Source organism: Danio aesculapii, chromosome 3, assembly GCF_903798145.1.
Source record: "Danio aesculapii chromosome 3, fDanAes4.1, whole genome shotgun sequence".
NCBI lineage: Eukaryota > Metazoa > Chordata > Actinopteri > Cypriniformes > Danionidae > Danio > Danio aesculapii.
Genome location: NC_079437.1, coordinates 62,645,410 through 62,670,481, shown reverse-complemented (window position 1 = coordinate 62,670,481; position 25,072 = coordinate 62,645,410). Strand labels below are relative to the sequence as shown.

The 25,072-nt window shown below is 38.9% G+C and overlaps 1 protein-coding gene and 1 pseudogene across 1 annotated transcript; both read right to left on the bottom strand.

The window, feature by feature from the left end:
- Positions 1-3,403: 3,403 nt before the first annotated feature.
- Positions 3,404-11,887, bottom strand: iqck (IQ motif containing K). Its single transcript, XM_056454427.1, has 8 exons — positions 11,639-11,887; positions 11,411-11,477; positions 9,830-9,956; positions 9,282-9,334; positions 8,518-8,595; positions 6,620-6,698; positions 4,764-4,878; positions 3,404-3,790 (listed from the first exon to the last, which is right to left on the bottom strand). The coding sequence occupies exons 2-8, from the start codon at positions 11,467-11,469 to the stop codon at positions 3,606-3,608; spliced, it is 696 nt and encodes a 231-aa protein (XP_056310402.1). The 5' UTR covers positions 11,470-11,477; positions 11,639-11,887; the 3' UTR covers positions 3,404-3,605.
- Positions 11,888-13,708: 1,821 nt separating this feature from the next.
- Positions 13,709-25,072, bottom strand: part of LOC130220626 (zinc finger protein 91-like) — a 30,574-nt pseudogene continuing 19,210 nt past the window's right edge.

Sequence of the window (25,072 nt, the reverse complement as noted above, 5' to 3'; positions counted from 1 at the left end):
TATAAATGTGTGTGTGAGGGTCTTTGTGTCATTAATGTTGCTCTGCAGATATAAATGTGTGTGTGAGGGTCTTTAGGTCATTAATGTTGGTCTGCAGATATAAATGTGTGTGTGAGGGTCTTTAGGTCATTAATGTTGGTCTGCAGATATAAATGTGTGTGTGTGTGAGGGTCTTTGTGTCATTAATGTTGGTCTGCAGATATAAATGTGTGTGTGTGAGGGTCTTTGTGTCATTAATGTTGGTCTGCAGATATAAAATGTGTGTGTGTGAGGGTCTTTGTGTCATTAATGTTGGTCTGCAGATATAATGTGTGTGTGTGAGGGTCTTTGTGTCATAATGTTGGTCTGCAGATATAAATGTGTGTGTGAGGGTCTTTAGGTCATTAATGTTGGTCTGCAGATATAAATGTGTGTGTGAGGGTCTTTAGGTCATTAATGTTGGTCTGCAGATATAAATGTGTGTGTGTGAGGGTCTTTAGGTCATTAATGTTGGTCTGCAGATATAAATGTGTGTGTGTGAGGGTCTTTAGGTCATTAATGTTGGTCTGCAGATATAAATGTGTGTGTGTGAGGGTCTTTAGGTCATTAATGTTGGTCTGCAGATATAAATGTGTGTGTGTGAGGGTCTTTGTGTCATTAATGTTGGTCTGCAGATATAAATGTGTGTGTGAGGGTCTTTAGGTCATTAATGTTGGTCTGCAGATATAAATGTGTGTGTGAGGGTCTTTAGGTCATTAATGTTGGTCTGCAGATATAAATGTGTGTGTGAGGGTCTTTGTGTCATTAATGTTGGTCTGCAGATATAAATGTGTGTGTGTGAGGGTCTTTGTGTCATTAATGTTGGTCTGCAGATATAAATGTGTGTGTGAGGGTCTTTAGGTCATTAATGTTGGTCTGCAGATATAAATGTGTGTGTGAGGGTCTTTGTGTCATTAATGTTGGTCTGCAGATATAAATGTGTGTGTGTGAGGGTCTTTGTGTCATTAATGTTGGTCTGCAGATATAAATGTGTGTGTGAGGGTCTTTGTGTCATTAATGTTGGTCTGCAGATATAAATGTGTGTGTGAGGGTCTTTGTGTCATTAATGTTGGTCTGCAGATATAAATGTGTGTGTGTGAGGGTCTTTGTGTCATTAATGTTGGTCTGCAGATATAAATGTGTGTGTGAGGGTCTTTAGGTCATTAATGTTGGTCTGCAGATATAAATGTGTGTGTGTGAGGGTCTTTAGGTCAGTAATGTTGGTCTGCAGATATAAATGTGTGTGTGTGAGGGTCTTTGTGTCATTAATGTTGGTCTGCAGATATAAATGTGTGTGTGAGGGTCTTTGTGTCATTAATGTTGGTCTGCAGATATAAATGTGTGTGTGTGAGGGTCTTTGTGTCATTAATGTTGGTCTGCAGAAATAAATGTGTGTGTGTGTGTGAGGGTCTTTGTGTCATTAATGTTGGTCTGCAGATATAAATGTGTGTGTGAGGGTCTTTGTGTCATTAATGTTGGTCTGCAGATATAAATGTGTGTGTGAGGGTCTTTGTGTCATTAATGTTGGTCTGCAGATATAAATGTGTGTGTGAGGGTCTTTAGGTCATTAATGTTGGTCTGCAGATATAAATGTGTGTGTGAGGGTCTTTGTGTCATTAATGTTGGTCTGCAGATATAAATGTGTGTGTGAGGGTCTTTAGGTCATTAATGTTGGTCTGCAGATATAAATGTGTGTGTGAGGGTCTTTGTGTCATTAATGTTGGTCTGCAGATATAAATGTGTGTGTGTGAGGGTCTTTAGGTCATTAATGTTGGTCTGCAGATATAAATGTGTGTGTGAGGGTCTTTGTGTCATTAATGTTGGTCTGCAGATATAAATGTGTGTGTGTGAGGGTCTTTAGGTCAGTAATGTTGGTCTGCAGATATAAATGTGTGTGTGTGAGGGTCTTTGTGTCATTAATGTTGGTCTGCAGATATAAATGTGTGTGTGAGGGTCTTTGTGTCATTAATGTTGGTCTGCAGATATAAATGTGTGTGTGTGAGGGTCTTTAGGTCAGTAATGTTGGTCTGCAGATATAAATGTGTGTGTGTGAGGGTCTTTGTGTCATTAATGTTGGTCTGCAGATATAAATGTGTGTGTGTGAGGGTCTTTAGGTCATTAATGTTGGTCTGCAGATATAAATGTGTGTGTGAGGGTCTTTAGGTCATTAATGTTGGTCTGCAGATATAAATGTGTGTGTGTGAGGGTCTTTAGGTCAGTAATGTTGGTCTGCAGATATAAATGTGTGTGTGAGGGTCTTTGTGTCATTAATGTTGGTCTGCAGATATAAATGTGTGTGTGAGGGTCTTTGTGTCATTAATGTTGGTCTGCAGATATAAATGTGTGTGTGTGTGTGAGGGTCTTTGTGTCATTAATGTTGGTCTGCAGATATAAATGTGTGTGTGAGGGTCTTTGTGTCATTAATGTTGGTCTGCAGATATAAATGTGTGTGTGTGTGTGAGGGTCTTTGTGTCATTAATGTTGGTCTGCAGATCTCCATGTGTCCAGCAGATGTGAAATGTTGTTGTGTTGATTGTAAAAGGCCTCAGAAGCCTAAACGGTTGATATTAACCCAGATTCCTCTGTTTTCCTCATGCTCTACTGTGTAATTGTGGTGAATCCTACAGTATTCCACAATATTCTGGAGCATTCGTTTATATTGAGTGGTTATTTGAGCTACTTCAGTCAGCTTAACCTCTTATTCTCACTGTAACCTACACATAAATAACAATATATTACTGAAATACTTCTAAATAATACGTTTTATTAATGTTATGTAAGAGATTAAACTGTCACGCTACAGTCTATGGGAGCAGTTACTGTCAGATTTATATTACAAACCTTAATATTGTCATCTAAACATGAAGCAATCATGACAAACTGTGTATCATTTGAAAGCTTAACATGTCTACTGTCCATATGTGGTGATGATTTATGATAGATATTACTGAGCTACAGATATTTATTAATCTGCACCAATGATACTCATCAGTGTCGTGCAGCATTACTTTGCTAAAGCAATCCACATGTAATTAAATAAAATGTTTTTAGAGGTTATACTCACATCAAATACCACCAAACTCCACATACTACTTTAGAATTTGACGTTTACTGTACTAAAATTGTCAAAAGGATGAAAAGAATGTGGCTCATATTGCTAAAAACAGAGAGAGTAATAGGGTGGCGCTCTTGTGTGGTCACCAATGTGAACTGAATGTGGTCGTGTCTGGTACTGCAGTCTAACTAAATGCTGCTGAAAGAATCTACTTCAAATTTGGAGAATAATTTGTTCAGATATTTAGCTTTGAGTTTCTGCCAATTTTAGGCTAAACATTTAGTAAAATACATATCTGATCTCACTTAATAAAAACATTTATTCTTTTATTATTAAATATATATATATATATTTGAAGAAGGCTTGAAACCGGTAACCATTGACTTCCACAGTAGGAAAAACAAACACCACAGCAGTCCATGGTTATCAGCATTCTTCTGAATATCTTCTGTAGTGTTGAACAGAAGAAACTCCTCAAGTAAAGGGTGTTTAGATGATGACAGAACTGTGTGTTTGTGTGTGAACTGGCCCTTTAAGATGCTGCAGTGTGTGTGGAGGTGGTCGAGGGCGTCAGGAGCTCTGTTTTCTCAGCGTGTCCTGCTGGAGTCGGTGTGTAAAGCGCTCTGTTCTGCGGCGTCGGCGGCACAACTTCAATATAAACTCCAGCCTCCACATGCGGATCCGTGCTGTCCACCAGCTCATCCAGCTCTGACCAGACTACACACACACAAGAACACAGTTTAATAATGCAGAACTGCGCTGAACACACACACACACTGCTTTAACACATCAGCTTTAAATGAGTTATTATTATATGGACTCTTTCTCTTCATTCCTGGATGGAGGTCGCCATAGGTAGGTGCACCACACCACACCTGCTTCAAACTCAGTACTATCATCACAAGAGCAGCGGTTCTCAACTGGTGGATCTCCAGCTGAGAGTGTGTGTGTCAGTACCGGTTTGAGTGACTTACGGAGTGTTTGATTTGGACAGATGTGTGTTATAAAGCTGTTTATGCTTCTGTCAGATACACTTCAAGAGAAGACCACTCTCCTAATTCAGTGTCTGCCATCAGATCAGATCAGATGCTGAAATACAGCGCGCGCGCGTGTGTGTGTATTCCTGACCGGTCATCTGTATACCGTGCTCAGCGGCTCTTCAAGAGCACACACACACATCATTATAGAGAGCAAACCATATGACTGCATACAGCTGAATATGAATATAAGCCATGAACTTTTCTGAACAGAACAATAACTGTCCACTGCTGACTGATCTGCATGTTGACTATTAATCTGCAGTGTTCAGTTAGTTTGGGTTGTGTGTTCATCGTGGAGTCTGTTAGTGTCATTAAAAACGCCACTCTTTTCACTTTGTGCCACTCTTTCAATTCACTTCCTGTTTCCCAGCACTGTATTGCAGCTGGAAAGGCATCCGCTGTGTAAAACATATGCTGGATAAGTTGGCGGTTCATTCCACTGTGGCAGCCCCTGATTAATAAAGGCACTAAGCCGAAAACAAAATGAATATATGTAATGATATCTACTGCACGTGTTGTTGAAAATAAAATAAGCCCTTCTCTGAAATTGTAATTGTTTTTCAAATATTTCCTAAGTTTAGCAGAGCACGGGTTTTCTCACAGTATTCCCTGTAATAATCTGAAGGGGGAGATCATCATGAATGTCGAACCTCTGTTCTCCTGATGCATCCAGAAATCCTGAACCGTTTTGTTGATGTCGCAGCTCTTTTCCCGCAGTTCCCTCTGCCACTGCCGCAGCTCCTGCACCTCTGGATGAGCACGCACCTGAGCACAGAGGACACACACACACACACACACACACACACACACACACAGCTCATTCACTGCTCACTCAGATGATTATTACTGAACAGCTCATGTACAGAAGGGATGGTAGTTTAAAGAAATAAATAAAGTCATGGACAATGAGTTCTCTACTGTAAACCTCAAATAAACCTTATAAATTAATCCACAATCACTTATGAACTTATGAACAGCGAGCTGAAGCAAAGTGGCACAGTTTTCCACACTATTTGAGCATAGACATGAAAATGACGTGTTCAGCTTAAATTATTGCTAATATTCAGCACTTTGGTGCACAGATTTAAGCTCATTTTAAAGAAGACAGATGTCAGACTGTAGCTGGAACAGTTGAAAACATTGAATAAAACTAAAGTTACATGCCTTTACTCTTCTGAAAATAATAAAACAACAAATATATGGTTTATTATAATGCAAAATATGCATTTTACAAAACCTGTTTTAGCCTGAAATTGACATAAAATCAAAGCTAAATATTTGAATAGATTTGACAAAGCTGATCTCTCAAAAACATTAGCTTTGAATCAGATTTAGTGACTGCAGTACCAGACATGGCCACCAGGTGACAGTCGGTTTATATCAGTGAGCATATAAGGGCGTTCCTATGAGCAATATAAATCATTTATTTTTTCATACTTTTGACAATATTCGACTGCATTTTCTGACAAATTCTAGAGTAATATGGGGAGTTTGATTTTAATACATCCTTTAAAAAACGTAATGCTTTACGACTCCTTGCAGATTAATAAATACCTGTTGCTCAGTAATATCCATCAAATCTCAGTCACCAGATGTGGAAGCCAGTATGTTTAAGCTTTCAATTGATATATAGTTTGTGATGACTGCTTTATGCTGACACTACAATACTATGGTTTAATAATGGAACAGTAAATGCTGCCAGAAGCTGAAGAGTGACAGTAAATGTGCTTTAATCTATTCCTACAGAACATAAACCAAAGTGATGTCAAGTTAAACAGTGAAAGGCACAGTTCACCCAAAACTGACAATCTGAAGATTCAGGAGCAGCTCAAAAGGTCCACAGATGAGCTTTAGCTGGCAAATTATTCAGTGCCAGATAATACTGCATGAGCAGGAAAACAGAAGGGTTTAAAAAAGGTGAATATAATGAGCAATTGCAGCGTTATGGAGGTGACATTTACAGTAAAAACTTCAAACATCAATACACAGAGTAAGTTTATTAACATTATATTGAAACGTCTGTTTATATTTATATTTGATTTCCTCTGCTTTATTTCACTACTCAAAAATACCTCATGGATAGAAGTTGTCTTATATCTTTGTAGCTTTGCAGCATAACTTATAATGTACAATTGTTAGAGCCATACTGTAAGCACTTTAGCACTAAACCTGCACATGAACCCAGAATGAGCTTGAGTTATGTGTTCTGTGGTGTTCAGGAGCTCAACATAACACAAGACCACATTTAAATCAACTGAAAATAAATGAAGTTATGAAGTTACACACACAAATGCACATCTAGGTGCTTTATTAACTGTGCAAATGAGAAATAAAGTTATATTGATATAAAAGTACAATTAAGGGGCTTTATTGGTTACAAATAACCGTACAGAGAAGCTCATATAGAGAAGGTCACTACAACAGCTCGATCATAACAAGATTTAAGGAACGCATCTCTGCAAACACGTTCAGTGACTCTATTGATGTGTTCTTGTGGTGTTTGTACCTTACACCCCCTCCAGAACGCCTGGATTAGCACTGCAGCTTGCTCAGGTGTTGGAGGAACCTGGATCTGCTGTCTGGGACTGACAAAGAAAAGCAAGCAGACATTCACAAACCATTTCCACTAAATTACAGCAAACAACATTTTAGCCATAATAACATGTCAGAAATGAATTCCCCCTCAAATGTTATTATTACACTATTGTGTCATTTAAAGACCATTCATTGATTTATAATACTCATATTCTACAAGCGTTCTGGCATGTTTTGACAATGTTGTATTGAAGAGATAAAAAATTTCAAGTTGTACTGACCAATGGCATTTTCTAACTCCAATAACAAAGAAAAGCATTTTAAACATGTTTGACTTATTAAAATGATTTATTAATGTATTTATCTGCTTATTATTTGATCAATGAACGTTTTAAAACAAGTAATAAAGTCTGTGTGATCCGGAAGCTTCTGAATGTTTATTTCAGTATGTTGATGAACTTCTGACTGGAACTGAATATTGAGTAGGGGGCGGGGCTTCCTTCAGCACTTCATTCCCTCACAGCAGACTGACAGTAAGAGAGGCTATTAATATGCAGCTGCTATGGAAACCCTCAGGTTGGTGTAAACAGAAGCAGCCAATCCAAACGCAGAAGCAAAAACAATTCAAGATAATCAAAGCTTTTTTCAGTGGACTGACCTGCACTGCTTAAATATTCACCTTATAGGAATAACAACATGAGCTGGACAAATAAACACAGCACATCTTGATTTCAAGCATACTTTAAATAAACTAATCTATTTATAAATGCATTTAAAGGTGATTTATTTCTATACATGTTTCTGCTTCAGTTATTATATTGATGATTTGATTCCTCATTTTATTTTTAGGTGTCACTCCTTGTAGACACAAGAGAGAGCGATGCTTGATAAAGATGATCAAATGTGCAAAACACACAACACAATGATAAAAAATAAAAGATGCATGCAGGCTTCAACACGATTCATTCATGTTGTCCCAACTCAATTCTATTAGGTTAAGTTGATTGGTCTTTGACAGATTTAAATGGGTTGAACAAAAAACAAATAAGTTGTTCTAAAACAAACTCAAGAATTGTGTTATTTCAACTCATTTTATATACATATATATATATATATACACACACAGTGTTCAGCATTTATAAGTTCACCCCTCTCAAATCTCTAATAAATTAATCGTTTCTGTAGGATGCTATAAAGTATTATATTTCTGCATATACATTAGATTACTGAAGGCAAATCTGGAGCTAATCTAACACAAGAACTTACGATAACAGTCTAAAAATTAGCACACCCAAATATAAAGCCCTCAGCATGTATAAGGACACATCTCACAAATCTCTCTTTTCAATGCATATTTTAAATAGGAAGCTGTACAATATTATATTTGTGCATATACATTAGATTAGTCAGTACTGAAGCCAAATCTGGAGCTTATTTAACCAAATAACTTATGATAATGCTCCAAAAGCTAGTACACCCACATTTATATGTTATAGAAAGATACTAACTTCAACATTTAACACAGAGGAAAAATCATAAGAAGCAACAAAAAAATTGTAGCTTGTAATTTTTTTTGGAATGTTTTGCTTGAATTTAATTGTATTTTCTTTAAATTTCTAAATATGTTTGGTGAATAATTTATTATTTTAATAAATACATCTGTTTAGTAAATCTGTTTTGTTTAAATGCACCAAAATGTTAAATGTAAATTTATTATCTTTCTATTTAAGATGTTCAGTGACTAAAATATATATATATATATATCACTTAATAAATCTGTTTTGTTTATTGTTGAGCACTGTACATATATATATATGAATGTATATTTATTTATTTGCACAGTTGATGTTAATTAGACAATATACTTACTGTTCGGAAAGCCAGTTCTGGACAAAAGGAATGTTCTCAAAATTTGTCGGTATTCGCTCTGTCCAACGTGGGTTTTTGCTGACAAATAAGAGAACTTATATAAATTACATAATACTTATTATACTTATATAAATTAAATAAATGATGTAGAGTTGAACGACGTCCTGTAAAATATTCATCATTTTTTTATATTTCCAGAGTAATTTTTAACAGTTTCTCTCAGTATTTCCTCTAATATTTGTTCTTCTGGAGAAAGTCTTATTTGTTTTATTTCAGCTAGAATAAAAGCAGTTTTTAATGTTTTTAAAGCCATTTTAAGCTCAATATTATTAGCCCCCTTCAGCAATATTAGTGTTGGATAGTCTCCAGAATAAACCACTGTTATACAATGACTTGCCTAATTACCCTAACTTTACCCTAATTACCCTAGTGAAGCCTTTAAATGTCACTGTAAGCTGAATACTAGTGTCTTGAAGAATATCTAGTCTAATATTATGTGCTGTCATCATGATGAAGAGAAAAGAAATCAGTTATTAGAGATGAGTTATTAACAGTAATTATAAGTGTGTTAAAACAAAGATCTGCTCTCTGTTAAATGTCACTTGGGAAATATTTTTAAATAAAGTTGACAGGAAGGGAAACATCATTGACTTAAACTATATATTAAACTACATTTAACCACACTGAACCATTTTACAGTATGAATTAAATTCACAACAAAACGACCCCAGCAGTAAGCAGAGCACTGTATATTCTCCACTCACTTGTACAGCCATTCTGTAAGGAAGTCACAGCCATTGAATGTCCTCTTTTTCTTCTAAATATAACCAAATGAAATATAAAGAATGATTTAAATTGTGATGAGATTATACTGTGTTTTTATACTATTTACAAACTTTACTATAAGCTTTCATTAGTTTTCAGAGGTTTTTAGTTAATGTATTTACTAACATGAACTAATAATGAACAATGCTTGTACAGGAATTATTAATCATAGTTCAACATTTACTAATGCATTATTAAAATCCATCAATAAATGTAATACATGATGTTATTAAGTTACTATATAAACATAGTTAAGCTGCAGTTATATAGTATATAAGTGATGTCCATGTGCACACTACCTGACAGAAGTCTTGTGGCCTCTCCAAGTTTTAGGAGCAGAGAAATCCACCTTCTGACACTTTTACACATCATCAACTAGAAGTCCAGTTATTATTTGTTAGTCTTACAACTGGGATTGACCACAAGACTATTGTCAGGTAGTGTACATGTTCAATGAGTGTATTTGTGTATTAAGTGTAAACCTGACCTGTGTGCAGTGGTGCTTCTGTGATTCCTCCAGTAAAGCATGTAGCGCCGGCAGCAGCACCGGGAACACACACTCCTCTAGATAGCACTGACTGAGCCGACGGCAGAGGCGCTGCGTGTCCAAAAACCTGTTCAGACATAAACTGCATCAGTTAAAGAGCTCAAAGATGGCGTTCGCTTTCTGTGAAGCCCTTAATCATAATGAGCTAGAGCTCTGTAGTCCATCATCATTTATAAATTACACAAATAAACATATACGAAACAAACATGCAGAGCTCAGCATGAATGAATACACTGCCTTTTGAAGAGGAATGTTTTCATCCGTTTCTCTGTGAATATAGATTATACATTTGGGTGCCTTCACACTAAAGAGTGTTATTAAACTGTTGTTTCTTAATATAAGACGTCTTTAGCAATAGAAAGAGAATACATTTACATTTAAAGGTGTTAATGCAAATACTATTGCTTAAAGTTTAACTAAATGATATATCTTTACTCTTAATGTTTTTATGTTTATTACAATTTTATTTAACATTGTTCCCCTCAACATGTGAATTAGTGTGTAGTAATGTCTGCACTGTGATCTAGTTGATCAATTTAGTCTTCAGTACTGACTAATCTAATGTATCTGCACAGATTTATTACTACACATCATCCTGGAGAGAATATTACTGTAACAGAGAGATCTGTGAGGGGTTAACACTATATAAATAACTCTATAAAGACACATCAAAACACATCCTGCATTATAATAACAGTTGGAGCTGCATTTATAATAGTGTTTAATACTCATTGACCATTTTAATACTTATAAAACACTACATTAAGACACAGTGAGGGGTGCATTTCATTTATATGCACATTATACGAGCAATTCCATGCAAATGTTGCATTGTTTAAAACTTATGTTATAGCTACAAAAACTCTGTAATGGTTTTATATTTTTGATAGGAAGCCTGTTGCTTTATAAATACTTATTGCGAGTCATAATCCAGTTCCTAACCCGTGTAATGCATCATTAAGGACTTTCTGTTAAAAACAGGATGCAATTTACAACATGCAAATGTTAAGATATAATGAAATATGCTCTTTATGCATTTATTAATGTTAATTTTTTTGGGTGAACTACCCCTTTAAGACAGGCTGGCTCTTCTATCTTCTTAAATCCCTTTGTTATGCATCAATAACAACGTTCTAACATCACATAATGCATTGTTTAATAACAACCAACAGCGACAGACTAATTCATACCTATAAATCAGTGTATAATGTGTTATGAATGTGCATTCAAAAACAATATATCCCTAATAAAGATTAAAGACAGTATTATAAATGCAGAATGTTTCTGTTGTTGTTGACTCTTTATAGATTTATAGAATTGTGATGCTTGATTATGAATGAATATGAACGGAGCTATAATTTATTAACGGAGCTATATTTGAACAATGGCTTAATAGAAACTGCTACTGAAATACAATTTATAGGAAATAAAATGAAAAATTCAAACGTGAGTATGCACAGTAAGACCAACAAGCAAGCAAATAAATGAGGAAATGAATAAAACAAGTATAGGGAAACATACTCAGCCTGAGCGGAGCATCCAATGTGCAGCGGGTAGAAAACAGAGTCACACTCGCTCATGTCTGAGTCTGAAATATCAAAACAACAGGAGAAAGATTACAGCACATCTCTAAAACTATCCCCGGTATTAACCCTCGTGATATTCACTGTATTTAATTAACATTACATCTACACAAAGCGGATTATTCAGATTTCGTGAGGGAGAAAACATGTTTAGCTTGTAGCTCACCTTTAGATGCGCTGATATGGTCTCCAGCACTTTAAAAACAAGTATAGTTGCTGAAAACAGCCCAGTTTGCTTGTTAGATTATAATTATCTGCAATTAAATCAAGACACTCAAAGATTCCGTTCACTTCCTCCTCCTTCTGTCAGCTTTGCGTTACACTATGGTGACGGTAACCAAGGAAGCAACAACACACCTTTGCTGCATATTAAAATGTAAGCAAAGTTAATAAATTGTGAATAAAAGTGCATATTCTTGAGTATATAGCGGAAGAGAATGAAAGTTTGGGTCAGTCTTACTCTTTAACGGACCGTTCTGCTGCTTCGTTACGTGTCCTGTCAATCATCTCCACACGTCAACCATTTAATGCAGAGAAATCGCCTCAGGTGTTTGTATTATTATAGATTCAGAAGTTACGTGTTAAACTCCTCTTTATACAAGCTCACATTGTTTTTGCACATGAAATACACCGCGGTAAACGTGATTTAAGGGTTTTTCAGCGTGATAGATTAACTAACAGTCATTTTAACGTCTTTACCATAGCCTCTCCACACTTAACGGTCGGACTCACGCATCCGCCATGTTTGTACTTTATTAACAGTTAATTTTTTACCCGCGTTTCTGGTTCTAATCGCATTCACGTCAAACAAACACCTAGAGAATGGGAATGTGTCATTATAGCACAATATATTCTAGGTATTTGGGAAGCTGGATTTCATTGAACTAATGGTTTATTGTATCATACTCACCAGCAATAAACTGTAAGAGCTCACACATAACAAATAAAGAAAATATACACTCACTGGCCAGGTACACCTGTCCAACTTCTAATTAATGCAAATGTCTAATCAGTCAATCACATGGCAGCAGCTCACTGCATTTAGGCATGTAGACATGGTCAGGACGATCCGCTGCAGTCCAAAGCGAGCATCAGAATGGGGAAGAAAGGGGATTTAAGTGACTTGAACATGGCTGTTTGTGCCAGATGGGCTGCTCTGAGTATTTCAGAAACTGCTGATTTACTGGAATTTTCACGCACAACCATCTCTAGGGTTTACAGAGAATGGTCCGACAAAGAGGAAATATCCAGTGAGCGGCAGTTCTGTGGGCGCAAATGCCTTGTTGATGCCAGAGGTCAGAGGAGAATGGCCAGACTGGTTCCAGCTGATAGAAAGGCAACAGTAACTCAAACATGGATCCATCCTACCTTGTATCAACGGTTCAGGCTGGTGGTGGTGTAATGGTGTGGGGGATATTTTCTTGGCACAATTTGGGACATTAGTACCAATTGAGCATGGTGTCAACGCCACAGCCTACCTGAGTATTGTTCTGACCATGTCCATCCCTTTATGAGCACAGTGTCTCTATCTTGTGATGGCTACTTCCAGCAGGATAACGCACCATGTCATAAAGCACCAATCATCTCAGACTGAGTTCACTGTACTCAAATGGCCTCCACAGTCAGCAGATCTCAATCTAATAGAGCACCTTTGGGACGTGGTGGAACGGGAGATTGGCGTCATGGATGTGCAGCCGACAAATCTGTAGCAACTGTGTGATGCTATCATGTCAATATGGAGCAAAATCTCTGAGGAATATTTCCAGTAGCTTGTTGAATCTCTGCCACAAAGGATTAAGGTTGTTCTGAAGGTAAAAGGGGGTCCGACCCGGTACTAGTAAGGTGTACCTAATAAAGTGGCCATTAAGCGTCTTGTTTTTTTGCGGTCATGTTTAGTATGATTTGGTTCTGTTTGAAGCAGCATATTAATTGCATAAATAACTGAACAATTATGCCTCATATGCAGGGCCAGACAGAATCTGCGGACGTTGTTTGCCATTTCTGCAGGGAATTTTGGTAAAAATCTGTGGATTTCTGCTGAATTATTTTGGAAGTATCATAACTAAAACCTTAATATGTGAAATAAAAATAATATCTTTTAAACTTTTATTTAATGTTTAAAATGCAAATCTATTTAGATCCACTTTATTTGATAAACAAAGCAAGTCTCTCATATAATCTCTACTAAAAGAGAGCAAACATTACTGTACAAACTGCATTGTACATATATCAGATGAACGTTTTCATATTAGTCAATAATATTACTGTAATTAATTTAAAAATTGAATAAATATAGATGTACACACATTTACTCAAGTAAATAAACAGAATTAATAATGGGCTAAAAATCTGCGGAAAATCAGCGAAATTCTGCGCGTGCAGATTCTGTGTGGGCATGCTCATGTTTCACTAGTAGTTTTGTTGATGACCAAGACAGAACTGTCTTGAATTGAAGTTGGTTAGCAACAAAAAAAGTACTTAAACCATACCAATTGGGTTGTAGACCCAGAGGACAGCAGAAGAGAGCAAAATGAATGTGTGTGCAATGAAAATTGTGCAAACTTCATAATAGGACAATATGTTTTACTATGCAAAACATTTCATCATCATTGACAAAAACAATAATTTTTTATATGCAATCTATTGTTTTTTAATTACTGTGAACAATAAAATTTTTCCCTAAAACAAAATATTTTTGGTTAAATTATAAAGAAACAAAAATTAATCTATAGGTTCTGGTGGCAAGGTTTGCGTGCTGCCGCTGCGAGCGATTGGCACAACAGTGAAAATGTGATATGATTTCGACATCACTGGCCTGGCAAAATGAAAGCACTGGTCCAACAGTGGCAAAGCAACTGCTAAGTGCATGTGAATGGTTTCTCTCCGGTGTGGATCCGCATGTGTTTATTAAGGGTCGATGGGTGGCTGAAACTCTTCCCACACTGAGTGCATGTGAATGGTTTCTCTCCAGTGTGGATCACCATGTGTAACTTAAGGGATGATGATTGGCAGAAACGCTTCTCACACTGAGTGCATGTGAATGGTCTCTCTCCAGTGTGGGTCATCATGTGTAGTTTAAGAGATGATGATTGGCTGAAACTCGTCCCACACTGAGTGCATGTGAATGGTTTCTCTCCAGTGTGGATCCTCATGTGTTTATTAAGGGTTGATGAATGGCTGAAACTCTTCCCACACTGAGTACACGTGAATGGTTTCTCTCCAGTGTGGGTTCTTGTGTGTAGATTAAGGGTTGATGGGTGGCTGAAACTCCTCCCACACCGAGTGCACGTGAATGGTTTCTCTCCAGTGTGGATCATCATGTGCTGATTTAGGTGTGATGATTGGCAGAAACTCTTCCCACACTGAATGCAAGTGAATGGTTTCTCTCCGGTGTGGGTCATCATGTGTTTATTAAGGTGTGATGACTGGCCAAAACTCTTCCCACACTGAGTACATGTGTATGGTTTCTCTCCGGTGTGGATCTTAATGTGTAGTTTAAGGGATGATGATTGACTGAAACTCGTCCCACATTGAGTGCATGTGAATGGTTTCTCTCCAGTGTGGACCCTCATGTGAACATTAAGACTTTTTTTGCTTGCCAAACTCTTTCCACACTGAGTGCAAATGAAAAGAGTCTGGTCTCTCCTTTGCAAAATGCCACTGGTCTGTGTATGCGTTTTTTCCTCAGCTTTGACATGATGTTCCTCTTTATTCTTCTCATACTCTTCAATTAGGGCTGAAATAAAAACGTTCAGTTTTAGTAAATCAGAGAATCTCAGTCAGAAAAGACACTGTAAACATTGGCTACACAAACAGTAATTTAGCTGCACATTAATGTAAAATAAATCAGATCATGTTTAGTTAGATTGTTAAATTAACCCCCAGGGTCCATTAACACACGCAAGTGCATTCTTACATGATTGACCACAAAAGTCTTGTTTGGTGATATTGATGAGGCACAGATATGAAAACTGAAATATGAAAACAAATACCATCATGTCAAAGCCTACAGCGAATGAACCCCAAGATACTTGAACACCTCCACCTGGGGTAAGGACTTTTCTCCAACCTGGAGATGGCAAGCCACCTTTTTCCAGTGGAGCACCATGGCCTTACACTTGGAGGTGTTGATTCTCATCCCAGCCATGTCACACTCGGCAGCAAACCGCCCCAGTGAAAAGTGCTGAAAGTCCATGTCTGATGAAGTCAAAAGAACATCATCATCTGGGAATAACAGATGAAATCCTGTGCCCCCTGAACCAGACCACCTCCGACCCAAGGCTGTGCCTAGAAATTCTGCCAAATTTAATAATTTTGTCAGAAAAAATTCTGTAAAAATTATGAACAGAACCAGGGACACAGTGCAACCCTGCCAGAGTTCAACATGCACTGGCAGTTTGACTTATATCAGGCAATGCAAACCAAACTCCTGCTCCGTTCATACAGGGACCAGACAGCCCTTAACAGAGTGCCTCTGACCCTTATACTCCCAAAGCACCCCCCACAGAATGCCATGAGAAACAAGGTCGATTGCCTTCTCCAAGTCCATGAAACACATGGACAGGTTGGGCATACTCCCATAAACCAAAGGTACAGAGCTGGTCCAGTGTATCATGGCCTGGACAAAATCTGCATCGTTCCTCCTGGATCCGAGATTCAACCATTGATCTGGATGCTCCTCTCTAATACCCGGCATAAACTTTTGCAGGGAGGCTATAGTTGGAACACACCCTCGGGTTTCCCTTCTTAAAAATGGAAACTACCACCTCAGTTGCCCAGTCTAGAGGTACTGTCCCCAACCTCTGCGGAGCTTGCAAACTACCTCAGTGACCTCAGTTTGGGTGATGGGTGAGTCCAGCCCTGCATACCCAGTCTCTGCTTCCTCAATGGAAGACATGTGAGTGGGGTTGAGGAGATCCTCAAAGTATTCCTTACACCGACAACAACATCCCCAGTGAAGGTCAACAGCTCCCCACTTCCATTGTAAACTGTTGGTGTGGAACTGTTTCCCCTCCTGAGGCGCCAGATGGTTTGCCAGAATCTCTTTGAGGCTGACCGGTAGTCTTCCTTCATGGTCTTCCCGAACTCTTCCCAGGGCTGAGTGTTTGCTTCTGGAACTGCCCGGGCTGCAGCATGCTTGGGCTGTCGGTACCCATCAACTGCCTCGGGAGGTCTACAAACCAACCAAGCCTGGTAGAACTCCTTCAGCTTGGCGGCATCGCTTACTTCTGGTGTCCACCACCATGTTTCTGGAATGCTGCCTTGACAGGCACCACAGGCTTTACAGCAAGAGTTCCTCATGGCTGTGTCAACAATGGAATCGGAGAACATTTGTTTGGAGCTGGATGCTTGGCCATTTCATCTGTTAGCCATTTCAGCTGTTATAATACGCTGAAAGCATTATGTCAATAATATATATAATATGTAGTCAATATAACTTATCTCTAATACAACAACAAACTCTGTACCGCATCGGATGTCATTCCCTAGCTGTAAATGCTAGCGCTCCCGTTTTTTTTTGGCAATCTCACTGCGTGCGCATCCTGAATGCTTACAAACAAGGTAATTCATCTATAAGCAAGCCCACACCAGGCGTGGGATCTGTGGGATAAAACCCAGCCACCAGGTGTTCACATACGAGCCCCAACCCCAGGCCCGGCTCCAGGGTGGAACCCTGGGCGACATCACAGTCCTCAATGTTTTTGGTTAGCTGACCAATCAGAGCTTGTTGAAGGCAGGCCTTCAGAGGAACCAGGACATATGGTAGTTGTTTTCATGTTAGCTGAGTAGCAGTATGAAGTCAAGGTAGGATATGATATGTGAAAAAAAAATAAATAAATAACAACGAATAACTGCATGGCTTGCTGAAAGGAGAAGTCATTGATAAAAACAAAGTCCTTTGCTTTGTTTGTGATGAGGAATTAGCCTCATTAAAGAAGCTCATGTTTGACACAGCCTACACCAGAATAGAGAGCATGTTTTAGTGAGCTCAGCAGTATCCTCACTGCCCACTGCGAGATAACTCGTCAATTAAGTAAAAACGCTTCCCTGTATTTGACCAGTTTTTCAGCATGTTTTAGGTACATGCCGACACTTCTCCTCAGAGAGCAGAGGGTTAAATGTTCCGATCAAAACATGGGAATAAAAGACAACTGAGCTTCAGTCCCTATTGTTTACCTTGTGAACAGAAAGTGTGTTTATTTCTCTCTGTCTTTATAGGAAATCATTTGTTTTTGTACAATAAATCAGATCAACTGTTCAAAGCTGTTCATCATTATTGTTCTTCAGGCTTATTAATGAAGAATCAGGAATAAACACCAACCTATTTGTTGTTCAGTGTCTTCATGTTTAATTCTGCAGGGTTCTGGATCACTCATGTTCTCGCTGTCCTTCAATCAACTCTTCACTGGAGCCTGATGGGAATATTCCAGTGTTTATAGCTTCACTGGAGGAGGAGGAGGAGCTTCACTGGTGGAGGAGGAGCTTCACTGGAGGAGGAGGGGCTTCACTGGATGAGGAGCAGATCTGCCAACATATGTTAATAACATTATTTAACAATACTTAAGTTTTTCATCTTCTAATTAACTTTGTTCGCTTATATTTGTTTAATTATATTTTATTGTCTTATCAGCAGCATTGGCTATATAGGGTATTATTTAGACGCTCAAGCGAAAAAAACAAGATGAAAAGCCGCTTACTCACACGCGCCTGTCAGAATCGGCAGGATGGCGCAGAAGCTCTATTGAATATACTGGGGTAAAATAAATGTTCACATTTAAAGACATGGCAGGGAAAATGTAATGTGATGCAGTGCTTCTTGTACAGTCTGAGACCCACTTTATATCAGATATCACAAAGGCAGTGGAGATCGCTGATTTATAAAGAAAACAGACCCTCAAAGCACTGATTTTACAATGGTATACAGTTCACCAGAAGCGCTTAACCCAGGTTACTGACAAATTAAAAGTCCTTTAACATACTTCTGCATATACCCGATTCATGACAACACTTGTATTAAATATTCAATATATAATTGACAATCATAAGTGTTTCTGAAACATCATTAATCAGTTAAAAACACACAAATAACAGCAACACTGATAAAGTCTTATAAGCTCTTTCAGTCTGATCAATGATAAATATTGTAAAATTCCTCCAGAAAACACATTTTTAAACATTTGCCTTCAAATATTTCCTGAATAAAAACATTCTCTAATATCATTTAAACATATACATTCTGTTCAAATGGGCTTTTCTTCCTCTTTAATAAATACACTAAATAATGCTTACATTAGTCTTTCTATTTTAATAAATTAACTATTAGTAACATTATTATAAATCCACTATATAAATGTTTTGTCGCCTATGCAATAAAGATTGATTATATTCATTGTTATAGATTAATTTGTCTGTAAAAAAGTTAAAATGCTCAATAATGAATATTAAACAGTATTTAAGCACTCTTAGGTCTACTTCTCATATGCAGAATAGTCAATATGTATAATAACCCAGCATCAAATGTAGTAACCCATATTTTGTCAGCTGCTACAGGCCTCTCCAGTCTTCCATTTCTCCGCTGTAACAAATGTGTTTGTTGGGAAGTTGTTTACAACATACCTCTGAAACAAGCACTTAGTGAATGAATGAGATGGAGACACAAATGAAAGGTGCCCAGATAACCCGTGAGTAACGCATTACACAAGTGTTTACAGCGTAGCATCGAGCTAAAAACAAGAGAGTATATTAGCATTGAGCACATATGTTAAAGCAGTTCAACCCGCAAGATAATTGCAGCAAATCTGCGAACGCTACAAAGGTCAGATATAATACACTTACTTTGAATAGACGCACAACACCCGGAACAGAAGTGGAGTTCTGCTCTCTTCTTCTGTGGTGTTTAACTGCAGCTGGCATCAATAGGTCGCATCGCTGCCATCTGCTGTTTTCACTTAGTCTTCATTCCTGTTTTATTATATTCGCCCTTCCAGTCAGTCCTGGATCTTCCTTGACCTTCACTCTTACTTTCCATTACATTTTTAAATTCCACGTAGCTGATCTTTTAACTCCTCTATGTATTTTTCCACATGATATAAAGACGTGTCAGACTGCCTGACATTCATCTCATGACCCAGTTGGATGCTTCATTCATTCCTTATCCTTCAGCTTAAGTCCCTTATTCATCAGGGGTCGCCACAGTGGCATGAACCACCAAACTATTCCAGCATATGCAGGGCTGAACACTAAGAATTTTTTCTGCTGGCCCGATCGGATCAGTGGTTCAGATTTTTACTTGCCCTTACTTGCTATTTCTTAGCCACATATCTAAAATAATGTGTCAAAAGCCAAACATAATTGTGTACATACACATTTTATTCAGCATAAGTATTTTTAATACAGCTGGGAGTAAAAAAAATTACAATTCTGATGTAGCTAAATAAAAAAATGTAAAATTATTATACGTTTTTTTAAGGTGTTGTACAGAGATCTGTGTTTTTGAAACTAATAAAGAGTGAACCACCAACTATTCCAGCATATGTTTTACACAGCGGATGCCCTTCCAGCTGCAACCCAGTACTGGGAAACACCCACACACACACTACGGCCAATTTAGTTGATCAATTCCCCTATAGTGCATGTGTTTCTACTGTGGGGGAAACCGGAGCACCCGAAGGAAACCCACACCAACACGGGGAGAACATGCAAACTCCACACAGAAACACCAACTGACCCAGCCAGGATTCGAACCAGCGACCTGAGTGCTGTGAGGCAATCATGCTACCCACTGCGCCACCATGACTCCCCACAGAAAACTGTAATATTACTTAAGACCAATAAAGAAAAAGGATTAAACAGAAATATTGGACTGTACATATATGCACAGCACTCAATACTTGTTCAGGGCTATTTTGCATGAGTTACTCCAGCAATGTGATGGTTGGCGGCACTGCTGAGTTGATATGAAGCCCAAGTTTTGCTAATAGTGGCCTTTAGCTCTTCTGTGTTGTTGAATTGGGTGTCTGGACCAAGTCTCAGCCAAGTTAATACCTGGGCCAGATATGTTGGTGTGTCACGACTGCAGGGAATTTGATAAACCCATGAAGCATTTCGCTTTATGGCCGTGCTTTTTCTCAAAACAACCTGATTAATAGAATTATTTCTTTACTCAAAAAATGTATTTTAAAAGTGGGTCAAGACAGGCCAAACTATGTGGCCCACATATACATTTCAACCTCTGGCCCAAGGACTACATTTGATATCTGGCCCAAGTCTTGTGTGCCACCTTAAAGACAGCGCTACCTCTGCCAAACCTGGGCCATGTTTGGCCCACATGCTGTATGCCAGTGCCGGATAAATGCCTGCTGTGCCAGCTTTAGGCCAAATCTGGGCCAGAATTCTTTGCTCCCTGGGTACTAACTTATCTTGCCCAACACTGGCGGTCACACACTGCAAAGCAGAATTTCTCTCTGCCCCCCTCAAATAAATGTACAGCCAACTAAAAATAAAGCAGCATTTGCCTAATACTCATTAATTTAATATCAGTCACTAAAACAATTATTTGGACAACAGAAACTTTTAAATAGCAACAAAAACAGAACTTAAACCGTTCCACTTGGGTTATAGAGCAAAAACACACAAAATCAATGTGATGGGGGACATCTGTGCTCCGTGAAATATAAGTTTGGTTTCATTACACCCCTGCGTCCGCCAAATGAGGGGAGTGGGAGGTCATTTTGTCACTTTATTGCTGATTTTCATTAACAAAATTAGGCTACTTTAAAGCTGCGGTCACACTGGGCTTTGTGCGTGCGAAATTTGTCGTGCGGCGCAGCGAAAGGGGGCGGGATTAAACAAGATGATTAGACATTAAAAAATGCGAGCGATTGCTTAATGTTTTAAGTTTCTGTCCAGAGAGGTCCTGTTTTAATCCTCGATTGGTCTCATGCAGTCAAGTGATGCGATTTCGCAGGTCAGAGTTCACCAAGCTTGAACTTTGCACCTCAGCAACCTGCGAAACTTGACGCATCACCCCGTGTTTCCGGTCTGACGCATTCGCGTGCGTATGAATGGAAGTTTATGGGAAGAAAACTCAAGTGTGACCGCAGCTTCACATTTAAATAGAAGGGCATCCACAGCCTAAAACGTATGCCAGAGTAGTTGGCGGTCCCTTGCTCGGTGGCAGCCCATGATAAATCAGGGACTAAGCCAAAGGAAAATGAATCAATGACTGAATTAAATTAGGCTATATATAACTAAGATAAAGAGAGGGATCTGTGCAGTAAAGCAAGGTCAGAATCCTTAATGTGCTAATGAGTTAATTGGTAAAAAGAAGAAATAAACCAAATCAGAAACATTATAGCGCGAGGGCAAAATATGCTACATGCCAATAAAATTCACCCAGAATTAAGGCAGTCCTTTGAGTGAAAAACCCTAGTGCTGGTCATACACTCAGAATACCTTTAAAATATTTATTTTACTAAATCCATCAAGAAGTGAAACTTGTATAACGTACGCGTTCATTCCACACAGACTCATAGTGTATAATTCTGATGACAAATAATGAAAACCCCAAAGTCGGTATCTCGGAGAAGTAGAATATCACTCAAGACCAATACAAAGAAAGAATTTTTAGAAATCTTGGCCAACTGGATAGTATGAAGATGAAGAGTGTGAGCTCAGCGAGGGCTCCTTTTGCCTGAACGACTGCAGCAATGCAGCGTGGCATGGAGTTGTTCAGTCTGTGTTCGGCACGGCTCAGGTGTTCCGAGAGCCTGGGTTGCTCTGATAGTGGCCTTCAGCTCTTCTGCATTGTTGTCTCTGGCAGATCTATGGCATCGTACATCTGTACGTCGTGGTTCTTGAAGCACTGACTCCAGCTGCAGTCCACTCTTTGTAAATCTCTCTCAGATTTTTGAAGGGGCTTTGTTTCACTGTTCTCTCCAGGGTGCGGTTATCCCTATTGCTTGTACGCTTTCTTCTACCACATCTTTTCCTTCCCTTCACCTCTCTATTAATGTGCTTGGACACAGAGCTCTGTGAATAGCCAGCCTCTTTTGCAATGACCTTTTGTGTCTTGCCCTCTTTGTGTGAGGTGTCAATGGTGGTCTTTTGGACAGCTGTCAGATCACTACACAAAGAGGTATACAAGACACAGGGCAAAAGCGGCTACTGAGTGCAAGTGAAGGGTTTCTCTCTGCTGTGGATCCTCATGTGTTTATTAAGGGTTGATGGGTGGCTGAAACTCTTCCCACACTGAGTACATGTGAATGGTTTCTGTCCAGTGTGGATCAACATGTGTAACTTAAGGGATGATGATAGGCCAAAACGCTTCTCACACTGAGGGCATGTGAATGGTTTCTCTCCAGTGTGGATCATCATGTGTATTTTGAGAGCGGATGATTGGCTGAAACTCATCCCACACTGAGTGCATATGAATGGTTTCTCTCCAGTGTGGATGCTCATGTGTTTTTTAAGGGTTGATGAGTGGCTGAAACTCTTCCCACACTGAGTACATGTGAATGGTTTCTCTCCAGTGTGGATCATCATGTGTAGGTTAAGGTTCGATGATTGGTTGAAACTCTTCCCACACTGAGTGCATGCGTATGGTTTCTCTCCAGTGTGGATCATCATGTGCTTATTAAGGTTTGATGATTGTATGAAACTGGTATCACACTGAGTGCATGTGAATGGTTTCTCTCCAGTGTGGATCCTCACGTGTTTACTAAGGGCTGATGACTGGCTGAAACTCTTCTCACACTGGGTGCATCTGAATGGTTTCTCTCCAGTGTGGATCATCATGTGAATCTTAAGGCTGCTTTTTCTTCCCAAACTCTTCCCACACTGAGTGCAGATAAAGCGATTCTTGTCTTTCCTTTTCAAATCACCATCAGTCTGTAAATTATCACGTTCCTCAATTTTGACATGATGTTCCTCCTCTTTAATCTTCTCATACTCTTCAATTAGGTCTGAAATAAAAAGTAAAGTTTTTAGTAAGTCAGAGAAACTCAGTCAGAAAATACACTGTAAACATTGACTACACATACTGTAATTCTGATGCACATTAATGTAAAATAAATCAGATCATGTTTAGTTAGATTTTGTTACATTAACCCCCGGGGTCCATTAACACATACGTGCAAGTGCATTCTTATGCGATTAAACAAGTTATTTTTGGTCATATTGATGAGGCACAGATATGAAAAGGGTCTATTTTATTTATATATATATATTCATAATTAAAATGTGTTTGTTAAATTTGTAAAGCAGATAGGGAATGCTTTCTCATTCTTTGCTTGACTTATTTGCCTCACAGACACGAGACATATCCCATCATATCAGAGCCTACAGTGAATGAAGTTTGGTAACTACTAAAAAAATACACCTGGTCAATGTCGTCATAAACCCCTGTTTACACCCTAGGAAATGCACAATGAAGGGATGTGGCCACAGATGCACTGCAACCCTAGAAACAGAAAATGGAATGCCTTCTCCACATGTGGACAAAACACATGAGGGTATTGAGCTGGTCCAGTGTACCATGACCTGGAAGAAATTTGCTGGGGTTTTTTTGCATTTCGGTGGATTATGGGTAGTTTTTGGGCTGGAATCAGTCAGCTACCTCTGCAACACTGTCCTCCTCTCCAGTACCCTGTCACAGACTTTTCCACAGAGGCTTAGGAGTGTGATCCCCCTATGGTTAAAACAGACCCAGACGTTAGAGATGTGTCAGTCAAGACAGTCCGCAATATCCAGAGACTTGAGATACACAGGGTGTATCTCATCAACCCCCTGCTGCTTTTCTATTGTGAGGCTTGCAATCTACCTCAGTGACCTCAGCTTGGGTGATGGGTGTGTCCAGCCCTGCATCCTCAGTCTCTGCTTCCTCAGTGGAAGACATGTCACTGGGGTTGAGGAGATCCTCAAATATTATTTCCACTCTCTGACAACATTCCCAGTTGAGGTCAATAGCTCTCAATTTCCGCTGTAAAAAGTGTCATTGGATGTGGAGCTGCTTTCCCTTCCTGAGATGCTGGACAGTTTGCCAGAATCTCTTTAAGGCTGACTGGTAGTCTTCCTCCATGGTCTTCACAAACTCTTCCCAGGCCCAAGTTTTTGCTTCTACAACCGCCCAGGCAACAGCATGCTTGGCCTGTCTGTACCCATCAGTTGCCTTGGGAGTCCTATAAGCCAACCAAGTCTGGTAGGACTTCTTCTTCAGCTTGACCGGTGTCCACCACTGGGTTCGTGGATTGCCACCTCGACAGGCACCACAGGCCCTACAGGCACAGCTCCACACCGCTGCGTCAACAATAGAGTTGGAGAACATGAACTACTCTGTCTCAAAGTCTCCAGCCTTTCTTGGGATCTGGTCAAAGCTCTTCCGGAGGGGAGTTGAAAATTTCTCTGACTTGTGGTTCAGGCAGACGTGGTGATCAGTTGACAGTTCTGCCACTCACTTTACCTGAGTGTCCAAAACATATGTGCAAAGATCAGATGATACAACCACAAAGTCAATCATCGACCCCACCCTAGGGTGTCCTGTGGATGTTTGTTTTGGACAAACTGTGATAAGCACAGAAGTCCAAAAACAGAACACCACTCA

Coding starts and splice junctions, on each gene's coding strand:
- iqck (XM_056454427.1), bottom strand. CDS start 11,469: ATGAGCGAGTGTGACTCTGTTTTCTACCCGCTGCACATTGGATGCTCC. Junction 9,957..11,410: donor GGATGCTCCGCTCAGGCTGA/GTATGTTTCCCT, acceptor ATGTCTGAACAG/GTTTTTGGACACGCAGCGCC. Junction 9,335..9,829: donor AGAAGCACCACTGCACACAG/GTCAGGTTTACA, acceptor GGTTATATTTAG/AAGAAAAAGAGGACATTCAA.